Source organism: Saccostrea cucullata, unplaced genomic scaffold, assembly GCF_032062105.1.
Source record: "Saccostrea cucullata isolate Sc308-1 unplaced genomic scaffold, CSIRO_AGI_Scuc_v1 ctg6705, whole genome shotgun sequence".
NCBI lineage: Eukaryota > Metazoa > Mollusca > Bivalvia > Ostreida > Ostreidae > Saccostrea > Saccostrea cuccullata.
This window is the reverse complement of record NW_026928334.1, coordinates 21,927-34,173: the sequence shown is the minus strand read 5'-3', so window position 1 is coordinate 34,173 and position 12,247 is coordinate 21,927. Positions and strand designations below refer to the sequence as shown.

Below are 12,247 nucleotides of genomic sequence, written 5' to 3'. Positions count from 1 at the left end.
CCAAAAAGTCCTAGACAGGGAAAACACTTCTGTTTCTCTTTGCCTTATTGAATTTCTTTCCCTGTTATAGCAAAGAGTAACATTTAATGATCATGCACATCAAGTTTCATGATGATATTACATGTTATAAGAAATTTATGAAAAAATTAAGAAAGAATATAAGTGTACACCGGCGCACGAAAGCAAGCGTAAATTACGTCTCTTATAACGTTATGATCTCTGTCTGCTTCACTCTTGGGTACTGTATTAACATTTAATAATTTTTTTTTAAGTGATAGACCACTCTTTATTAAGGGATATATTTTAGAATTTCACTACTGTCCGTTTGTTTTTACTTGTTTTTTTTTTTTTTTTTTTTTTAAGCAGATTCTAATTTCAGTCGAAATTTTGTCGAAAGATCGCCTTACATTGTAGGCAACAGAGAATACAAATTGTTTGACGTCGTTCGCAGTCTAGATTGTTCCCAATTTTCTGCGTGTATCAAACCGTACTCTTCTTCTTACATGCCGTAATTAAATATTTTAGGTACAGAAGAAAAACTCTCATTGAATATCATGCAATTTAAAAATAACGTCTTTATTAAAATCTGGTGTAAAATGTCACTTCTGTACTCTTTTTTTCCCGTCTCTGGTGTATATTGACCATATCCAACACAATTTATTATATCTCCGTGCGCCGACTACGCGTTTGACGACGTCATTTTCATCATACTCAATTTCAATGATACTATGAAAATCATGGCACCAATCATCTGTTTCTAATGATATTTATATGAAATTTTGACATATTATTCAGATTTTGATTCTGGGTTCAGTGATTCCAGTTTGAGTACAATGTTTTACATGGTACTAAAGAAATCAAAGCAAATATAATAGCTATATGCGTAAATTATTCCGAATTTTGTCCGTGCGCCGAGAGGCCTGATCGGCCTTCATATAAATCGTCCTAATATTATTAATATGAAAGATATGTATTTAAAAATTCACAATTTTAAAGAACATTGACTATTTTATGTCTATGCAAAATTTGGTCAGTCATGGTTGCATGTTTAAAAAATTATAAACATTGTCTACGACTTTTTGGGACAACCGTCGTACATCACGAGAAAAATCAACAAGGACTTCTTTTGTAGAGAAGAAACATTAATGAATTAGATTACTTCAAAAAATTGAATTAAAATTAAATGCACTGATGTAGAAAAAACATTTTCAAAATCTCTGGTATCAAAGTTCCTTTTTGGAGTTATCTTTCCTTTTGCTCGGGACTCAAAAACTTTGGCAAGTCTCCGCCTACGTCACCATACTATATTTAGTGATATACTGGCCACTGAACTGGACACAAATAAAAGAGGAAAACTAGATACGCACACTATTTTATCAATATTTATAAACACAAAATAAGATAATGTATTATTGAAACGTACAAATTAGTGTGCCGAAATTTCAAGATGTTCAACTATCAAAAAAGACATCGGTTGATTAGCCTGAAAGTGTAAATAACCTATACGTTTCTCGTCATACCCACCGGTACCTGTTGTCTAGGAATTATTATCTTTATTAAGGTATCAGATGTACAAATAGATAAAAATTAGTGCCTGGTGACCCCATTTTTTGATGTTCTAAAATTAATAAATGGGTCATGACAGATAAAAAAATTAGGTCATCAGGGGCAACAACTCTATCGGGGACTCTTGACCAAAACCAATTTATGTATAAAAAATTGAAAATTTTCGTTATCAAGAAGTTTATTTTTTCAAAGTTACATAATAATCATTTTCTTTCATAAAAATGAATTAAAATGAATCTAATAGTAATAATAAGATGTTTAATGTGAATTAATACACAAGAATTTTTTTAATAATTAAGCCAAAAATGTGTACATGGTGTAGAAAATGTGTACACACACAACAATCACTTATTATATTTATGAACCATTTCACCATGAAATAATACTGTTTTGAAAATTGTAAATATATGCAAATTAAATTTTTACTGAAAACATTTAACTCCATCGATAGTGAATTGTTTTCTTTTTTTAGTAAGTCATAAAAAATGATGCATTTCAATTCTTCATATTCAAATGCTGAAGGCCTTTTTTTCATTATAATTATGTATAATTATACATCTACAATTTAGTCAATAAAAGATACATATAAAACATGAATTTTCACCAGTAGAACTAAACCTGCTTAAATCAAACTTGCAAACATTCCACAAAGCATATTAATGGATTTTGGTACAAGTAAATATGCATACATGTATATAATCTATATATGTCTGTATGTTTATCATATGTACAGCCATAAAAATGACTCAAACATTCCACAGAACATGTATATCAATTTATATTGGTACAACTGAGTCAATCATGTAGCAGAAAAGAATATATTTATACATATATATGTAATATGTTTATCTATACAGAAATGAAAATGATATAAACTGTAAAACATATCAACTTATAGTGGTTCAACAGTTGAGCTACTAAAGTTTGCAGCACAGATATACCTTCTAACATAAGAACATCATCTACTGCACCGTGTGCATTGTAGTCTGGTAGACTAAAATGTCGTGCAAGGCACTCCTACTTGTAACTTGGAAGCTTTGGAACATTTTTTCTCATGACACTAAGAGAGTCAACAAATGCGGTAACAGTTTCTCGGAATACTTTCTGTAGGTTACACTTGTAATAGCACTACATAATACACGGAAATCAAAAACCCTTTTATTATGTGCCAGCAGCACGACATCCCTGAATTTCTTCAGCCACTCCAGGAAGTTGTCCAAGGCTTCTTTGATGGGAATTGCAGCTACTCTCTGTCCCCTCACATATAGAGATGTTCCATCGAAGACAATATCTGTCGCTCTCTCAACATTGGCATCCAACTGTTGTTTGGGAAGAACATATGTAGAAAATTTTTCCTTACTCTTTACATCGAGGCAAGCAATTCGTGTGATGTGAGCCAGAGGCATGCTGTTCCTTGATACTGGAAAAAGAAATATTATCAACAGTCATTCCACTATTAAACCAGTGCTTTATATAAAACATATATAATAATATACCTTCATGTTTTTTTAATGGGAAGAGATTGTGAATTATTAACAAAATCTTACTCAGTCCTGTTGTCTCCAAATTGATGACTACAAAATGGTTTACTAAGCTGTACTGGAGAAAATGAAGACTTGACAGTGGCATCAGGCACTCTGGTTATGCTCACATCAGTGCTCAGACCAATCTCTGTAATAGATTATTACAAATGTTTATGAATTTTCTGCTTATATGCAAGTGTATCATAACTAATACACATACTTGGTTATATAAGTATTAAGTGTACCCGATTGGTATGTTGAGCCCTTGGTAGCCTCTTAGGCCCCTTTATCTGTCATTTTCTCCTGCTTTATGATTAATTGTCTCTGTTTTGTCTCTGGAGGCTTGGCCTTTGCCCGCTTCTTGGGCCTATATGAGTCCAGCTCCACAGAATACTTCTCACTGAAATACAGTGGTGAAAGGGCATTTCGTTTGAATGTCTATAATTGATGCAATGCATGTTTATAAATATGAATCCTATCTTCCCTATATTAAAACATTCTGTCCTCTTTTCTATTCAATTTCTGTAGCATTTTTAAACTTACATACATATATTGTTCATTGCAATATTTATGTGTTAGTATAATGATAATAGAATATAAAAGTGGGTCATGTAAAGGAACTTTGTAAAGCAAGCTTCTATGGACATACTTTTCACTGTTGAATATTTACAATAGAATACATCATTTGATTTGCAACAATAAAAGCCGAGAAATAGGCAATCAACATACCTGCACCAACATTTTGTATTAATACAAAAACTTGCCATCCTCTTTTCATGCCCCTCGATCGTCTCTGTCAGTCTGTGCGTTTTGCCATAGGGATTCCTGTTGAGGTTCAGACTAAAGGTACGCTGTACGTATAGATGCCCGCCCAATCCAAGTTAAGTTTCATCTCACCTTTTATGTTTTGATTTTCATTTTTTAAAAAATTATTTTATTGATATACAGGTCTGCAATTACAGTGGCAGCATATTTCCAGAGCATCTATAACTATAATCCATTCTATAACGCGTCTGCCTTTTCTCCAACCGTCTGAACTAAACTTCTTGCTATTTATAACACTTTTCATACCAGGAAAACACGATTCACCACGTTTCACATATTTCTCCCTCACAAGTATGACCAGATATACAGTTGTGGTCCACTAACACATTAGTTTTCGGCGACTTTTTGAAGCGCCCTGATTTGTTTCGTTTCAGCATGGACACCGCCATATTGAAAACTGTTTGTAACGACGTCACGAGATATTTAGATATTTTGTGTTTTAAACTCAAAAAATTATTTTTGGGTATCAACTTTGTCATTAAATTGCTATATATGAGTATTAATCTAGTTGAATAAAAAAAAACATTCATTTTAAGATTTTATACTTTTCCCCGTAATCTACCGAGGTCGTTCCGGAAAATGCCGAGCTCTCGGTCTCAATTGTACATCCAATACCTTAACATAATCCAAGACGTCTGTTGTTCTGTTATTAAAAACTACCGCAATCTTTTTCATCGGTCACTCCGGCCGTGATCATGCCATGTGTTCATTGTTTACAAACGGTGGTAGGACAATTTGTTCCGGTATTTTTTCAATAAAACCGGAAGTAAAAGTATTTTTTCTCTATATACGTCACAGGTCACATGGTGTGGAGGACCCTTATATATATATATATATATATATATATATATATATATATATATATATATATATATATATATATATATATATATATATATATATATATATATATATATATAGCGCACAAAGAAATTCAATTTTACATGGAAACCCACTTCCGCCCCAGCCAGGGGTTGAACTCTCGACCTTCGGAATCTTTCTCCTAGCAGTGCAGGAACAGCGCGCTAGACCGCTTGGCTATATAAGGAAGATCCAGCTTTAATTTGTCGAAATAGGAAAGGTAAAATATTATTAAGGAATGTGAAAGCAAGTAAATTATGTTTCTACAAAAAAACATGAAGAAGATTTGTAAAAAGCCTTAATAGTTATACTTTTCATCGAAGTTTTTGCTAATTTTTTAACAGAACACAGCAAATTAGCAAATTTATTTTTTTTTTCTTATAGAGAAGTTGTAATTTTCTTCATTTAAGGTTTTCCCGCCAAGAGCCACTATTTCTATGGTTCTAGGTTGAAATCCTCTTATGTCGCAACTGCTATTGTGTATTTTTTGGACTTCCCCAGGTAATCATTAAATTTTGGATGTTTTTACTCAGCACATTTTTACAACAACGCATATTTACAATATTTTGCAAATATTTTTCGTCATATAAACACAGGTTTGAATTTCCAAGTATAACGTAAAGCTGGGCAAGTCTAGTGAATAGGCATTTTCTATATTATTATATGCGATACATCAACACCAGTGTATATCCTTCACATTCGTTAAACCTGACTAATTTATTTTTACGGGTATCGGCGTGGAATGACGACCCGTGTTCGTGCTGGTTATCTTACATTAACTTTGTTTACATTCTATTGCAGTTACGCATATATATATGTGTCTGTTTGTATACTGCACTGACTGCACTGACTTGTGAAACTTTTCTTTGGTTTCTTACTTTCCTGCATTGGAGGAAGTACAAAATTATTTCAGTCGCTAATTAGTATTGTACAGCATACGCCCGTGTATACCGGTGACAATGTCTTACACTGCACAATGACAAAGGGATTTAGTCTTTTTATAGAAGCATGCGGATATGGCGAGAGCTCGAATAAATATGGCAGACAAATGCTTTCACGAAATGCGTGCAGCTTTGAGATTTGTCTTTTAGAATAACAGAAAAATCTTCTCTCATTTCTTATTCTATGTACAGTGTTTCATATACAAATAGCATGAATTCTTTTATGTTCCTCTGTTATTATGCAAGACCAAAGCCAAGTCAACTAAGCTAGTTTTTTGATGGATTAAAATTAAAATAACAACAGTAGTGAAAGTGAAAAATTGTCATTTATTGAAGTAAATGACGCAAAACAAAATATAAACATATTATAAGGGGGTCAGACAAGACTAGAACAAACTTTGAAAGAATACAAAAATCTTTGGTAACATATTATGCAATCTGACCCCCTAAAATTACATATATCATAAAGCAGGCACTAATATGTCTGTCATCAAAAAAGGGTGGGTAAAAAAAAAATAAACGCCAAACAAATAAATATGAACACTAATATAAGTACATATATAACAAATATAATATAAGACGGTGGAAGAGAGGGGGATGGATGGAGGGTTTTTCGATAAAAAATTTCCTTGTAAATTTGTGTGGCTTTCTCCTTTGGTAAAAAATAAAACAATGGTCACGTGATTAGGAGAAGCCACGCTGATTGGCTGTAAATTAAGACAATGGTGTCATAGATTAAAATTAGGTAATTGATCCCGATCTAAAAAGTTATAAACATGAAACAACTTTACAATTACCAAGTAAAACATGATACCTTAGAAATAAATTAAAACAAATAAAACAATTATAGTTAATATAACTCTGTCACATAAAGGATATTATTATTGTAATAATAATAACTTATTTATTTAAAGCCGTTGTCAGGAGATGCTGAGCTTGCCCAGGTTTTTATTTTATTCTACGTAAACAATATTCAGTGCAATGTATGTACAGTGTTTCATATACAAATTGCATCAATGCTTTTATTTAAAGCCGTTGTCAGGAGATGCTGAGCTTGCCCAGGTTTTTATTTTATTCTACGTAGACAATATTCAGTGCGATGTTTGTAAAATAAATGGCTTGTAATTAATGTCAGATAATTAGCACACCCAGTAGACAAGCAGGGATATCATCACATAATAAAAGGATATCAGATGCTTGTGATCCAGCTTTAATTTGTCGAAATAGGAAATGTAAAATATTATTAAGGAATGTGAAAGCAAGTAAAACAGCGCGCTAGACCGGTCGGCCATCTAAGGAAGTCAAAAACCTGCTTTTGATGCCAATGGAATTTCTTGCGGCGCTGCCCTAGACTACACGGTCATTGAGAATAGAAGTGAAATACAGTTATTTGGACATAAGAATAATTTTAAAAGCATAAATATATATATATGCTTTTAAAATTATTCATAATTATTCATATTTATACATGTACATTGTACGAGTCACATAAATTAGAAAGTCTATGTTTTAATCAATTTATTTTGTAAATAAACAAAATACAGTATGTTTACATTTAACCAGTACATCATTGTACATTTTTACATTGTAAAAGGGATTACGCTACTATGCTGTAGTAGAATACTCCTTTTATTTTGCAATTTATACTCAAAAGTCTTTTTTCTATTTACTAGTATTATCTTTTGAAACTTTTTTTCAAGAAAAGGGAGCATTAAAGATATGCACTCAGCATTAACTTAAGAATGGTGTCAGTCAACCTTATAACTAGAATTTCTATAACAGGTATAAAAAAAATGTAACAGATGCATCAGTCAGCATTGGCTGCAGAACTTTAGAGATTAAGTTTTATTATATTTTAGTTTTTGACTATTATTTTATTAACAGAAACCGTACCGTAAATATTTTCTGCGCACTGATGGGGAGAACTTCCCCAATTATGAAGCATTGGTCAATCAACTACCATTCACACACTCGCCCAATACGGATTTCCATTTCCAACCCTGTATGAATCCGTATTTGGTCACTTACTGACTATTCTTTCTTAGATGAACCTATTGAAGAGAAAATATGTTTAATTCTGTGTGAATCGAAGTAATATCTTGTTTACATATATTTCTGTCTGTATTCGGAACTACCAAGTTTAAAGAGATAAAAAGGTAAAATAACTGACACTTATAGATATTTTCATTCCACAGATGTTCAATAGATCTCCCTTTGGTGTGAAGAATTTATAAATACTATAATTGCAGCATAAGATCGGACTTACCTTTCTAACCCGAAATTCCTTTAAAGTTATGTTAACTAAAGAGGAGAATTTCACCACTTTTGACTTCAAATATATTAAAAACTCAAAAATTAGTAAGATTATTCCCAGTGGGAATCACTGTTCTTGTAAATTCATTATTCATTATAAAAACAGAATTTCTTAACTGGACTGCTGAACATCATTGTAGATATTCAAATGTTGGAGCAAAACGAACTTTTAAACCAAACAACTTCACTGCGCATCACAACATAGCAATACGGCGTCCCGTTCATGTAATAGGCACAGTTTTATTCGGAATTCATCTCAAATGTAAATATAAATTATAAACAACAATGTTAAAAAGTTCACTGGGAAATGAACTTTTAGTTGGTACATGATCAACTAAAAGTTCATTTCCCAGAGACCTTTTAAACTTTGTTGTTTCTATCTTAAAAAAACCCACTTTAATATGCAATTTGCAGTGTTTCGACTCCAATAGGCAATCCTAGGCTGATTCCGCTACACTCCATTCAAATTTCGGATATGATCAATGGAGTAATACGTATCAGATTGATACATATCTCCGCCGGAAACTGCCTTGTCACTCATGTCATATTTCGCTCAGCATAACTTTCTTTAAAGGGTTTGTTAATTTGTCTAATCCTGCAATGTAAATTGCTTTTAACAACACAATGTGAATTGCTTTTACCTACAGTACTAGTCATATGTTAGGTGTCCTAAAAGGCAAGAAGACATCGTTGGAGTGCCTCAAAGTAACTCGGATTTTAAAAATATAAATCACATATATGTCAGACGAAAATAAATAAAGATACTTTAAAATGTTTAGGAATATATCTTGGAACCAACAAAGAAATTTGTAATGAAAAAAATTGGATATGTAAACTAAAGGAGTTTGAAAAAATATTGGATTCATGGAGATGCCGAAAACTTACTATTTTCGGTAAATGTCAAATTGTGAACTCGCTTATTTTGTCAAAAATGGTTTTTCCTGCAACGGTTTTAGAAAATCCAGGCAATGATTACATCAAAAGTCTGAATAAGCTCATTTTTTCATTCCTATGGGGCAATCGAGAACGCATTAAGCGACTTACATTAATTCGAGAAATTAAAGAGGGGGGTGTAGGAGTTATTGATCCGGACACCAAAATTAAAGCTATTAAAGCAGCCTGGGTATCTAAACTTCTACAAAATAAGAGCAGTCTAAGTAAGCTTTTAAATGCAGTCTTAGCAACTCATAAAATGAATATCCAATATATTGCAGAGTCAAATGTACCAAAATTTTCTGACTTCAATAGTCTGAAAGGGCTTTCACAATTCTACAAAGACGTTTTTACTGCCTTTAATGAAAGCAAGACTTTAAATAACAATGAAACAATAGACAAAATTTAACGACAAAATATTTGGTTTAATACAAACTTTAGATACAAAGGGAAAATCTTGTATTTTCAGAACTGGTACGAAAGCGGCTTTCATTACGTGAAAGATCTTGTTAATGATACTGGTTTTAAATCGCTTAATGAAATAGCTGAAAAACTTAAGTCAAAACGAAACTATCTTTGTGAATATTTAATATTAAAAAACGTTTTTTATTCTAAAATATATGGCGATACAAGTATGGGAAAATATATTAATATCAACAAAGAGTTTCACTTTAAATTACAAGGAAAATTAGAAGATATAAGTAAAACAAAATCTAGTTTCTTCTACAAAATCTTAATATTTAACAAGTCCGAAAAGCCTATCATGGAAAGTTTTTGGGAAAGGGAATTTAGTGATACAAACCCACTGTGTTGGCGAAAAATATATGAGGAAAAAATTGTAAAAATTAATGACAAAAATATTTTAAACTACTGCACAATATGTTACCAAATAACTTGTATCTTAGTAAATGGAATAAAAATATTGAAAAATATTGTTCTCATTGTCAAGAAATAGAAAATACAAAACATATGCTTTTTGACTGTATACTTATAGAAAATATTTGGAAACGAGTGTCTGTTGTACTTAAAGTTAATATTTTTTGGAAACATCTTGTATTGGGTTTTTGTTATCATGGAAACCAAACAAGCACAGTTTTGAATAATGTTGTTTCTTTCATAGCATTTAAAATTTTTAAATATAAGATGAAATGTAAATTATTAGAAGAAGAAATAACAAGTGATGGGCTTAATTTATTTTTGAAGTCATCGCTTGCTAACTTTTACTTTGTTAATCGGCAAGCACAAACTATCAAATTTGATTATTGTATGCTAAAAACTCTGTCTGAAAAATTGTAAATTGTTATTTTTATTATTACTAGCAGTTTTTTTTTTCTATTCATCACTCACTACAGGATTAGCCAGTAATCTTGTATTTCGGAGGTATATTTATGATATGGACTCTGTGGTGTGTAAGGATTGTACCTCCGAATTTGTGAGTGGTCCATCGTCTTATTATATGACATATAAGAAAAGAACAACTCATATATATTATAGTAAGAATATGTGAAGTAACAATGAGTATTAGTTTTTTAAAGACACAATCCATATATATAACGATATGAATACTTTTAAAAATATTTTTGAATCTACATGATTATATTCTTTGTATATTAATATACATATATGTTTTAAATTTCCAATCCAGGGGGCCCCTGGCACCCCAGGTGAGGAATACACGGAGGACCTCTTAGGAGGTATTGCCTCAAAACTTAACTTGTATTTATGTTGAATAAAAACTCTGAAAAAAAATATATAAATTCGAATGATATTCAAATAAGATAACATTACTGAATAAGGAAGATAGTATAACGCCTTTGACGTTCGAGGTAAGTGTGTGAGGCACGAGCCGCCCTTCGAAGTGTTTTGACACAGAAAGACGACACATCGATGAGTCTAAATAAGCATTTCATTTTTAGAGTCAAACATTTATTTCAACCGTACAGGATTGATACGTGTTTCTGATCTGATAATTTAGTATGCCGTTCATGATTTAATATAGTATTGAAGAATAAAGTCCGCAGCATTTCTTTGATCTCGACAATAATCTTGGCAGAATAAATAATAATTATGAGTGGTCACAATTGGTAACTTTGTGACATACCTCCGCATCAGTGTTTCCCGACACACCATACATGTAATAACCAGACTGTTAATGACAATTTGATACTGAAGATTACATAATTATATATTTTAACACAAGAATCACACATTCCTAGTAACTGAAAGTAATATTATACATATAGTATGTATGTATATTAATACACACAAACACATTCAAAGCAGCAAATATAAAGTATTTTTTCTTACAAAGATAACTTTATCATCTCTTTATTATTCATATCTATCTTAAAAATCTTCATCTGCTTTTTACCAAGTGTCTAATCTTATTTAAAGTTTATTCTTTAATATTTATTTAAAAGTGGGATAAAAATGTTTTAGTCAATATTTGGAATTTCTAAAATTTGTAAAAAAAAAAAAAAAAAGAAAAAAAAGAAAAAACAAATAAAAAATAAAAATAACAGCCGTTACGGTAGCTCGGTCGTAGAAACGCTATCTCCGAAATCGGAAGGTCGTGGGATCAAGTCACGGACGCCACTGACCTTTGTCGATGAAAATATGTAGCAATATTTTCTTCGCCAAGCTCTAACTCTTTAAAGTGAAGGCTGTAGATCCTTTGAATAAGACATAAAAAGCGAGGATCTGTGACTCTGAAGGCATTTGCACCATAAAATCCTCTTTACTCAAAGCCCTGAGTGTAGTACAAAGTTCTAAATTTCAATCCCTTCATCGGTATATGGTGACATTTCCATATGAGTGAAAAATTCTCGAATTTGGGCATAAAGCAACAATCAACCAATTATTTAGAATAGCAAATATTAATGCGTGTTTTTATGAAAGTGCGCAGAATCTTTCAAGATTCCTTCTACCATATCCCCATCTACTTCTATCCGTATCCTTAGCAGTTCTTGAGTTATAAGGTGTGATAGACGGACAGTAACACATCTAGACAGACAGACAAGCAGCTACTTATATGTGGTTTCAATTCTGTTATGCTTGTCTTGGAAAAGATCTTGTGCGATTACTTGAATTGTCGCTATAAATAACCCTTTATCTTTATTTTCTTTCTCGAGTAACCGATTTGAAAGCATTCTATGTTTGTTTTATATTAAGGGAAATATAACACAGAAAGTTTATTTAAGCAAAAAGTTTTTTTTTTCTACCAAAATAAAACACTTAACAAAAAGAGTGCATGCTGCGTGCGCAATTTAGAATAAAAATACCCGA

At 31.7% G+C, this 12,247-nt stretch overlaps 1 protein-coding gene across 1 annotated transcript; it reads right to left on the bottom strand.

Annotated features, from left to right (window-relative positions):
- Positions 1 to 2,478: 2,478 nt before the first annotated feature.
- Positions 2,479 to 3,443, bottom strand: LOC134277244 (uncharacterized). Its single transcript, XM_062759561.1, has 3 exons — positions 3,335 to 3,443; positions 3,114 to 3,237; positions 2,479 to 2,986 (listed from the first exon to the last, which is right to left on the bottom strand). Exons 2-3 carry the CDS (start codon positions 3,193 to 3,195, stop codon positions 2,619 to 2,621), a joined length of 450 nt encoding a protein of 149 aa, XP_062615545.1. The 5' UTR covers positions 3,196 to 3,237; positions 3,335 to 3,443; the 3' UTR covers positions 2,479 to 2,618.
- Positions 3,444 to 12,247: the final 8,804 nt, after the last annotated feature.

Coding starts and splice junctions, on each gene's coding strand:
- LOC134277244 (XM_062759561.1), bottom strand. CDS start 3,195: ATGCCACTGTCAAGTCTTCATTTTCTCCAGTACAGCTTAGTAAACCAT. Junction 2,987..3,113: donor TTTGGAGACAACAGGACTGA/GTAAGATTTTGT, acceptor TTCTTTTTCCAG/TATCAAGGAACAGCATGCCT.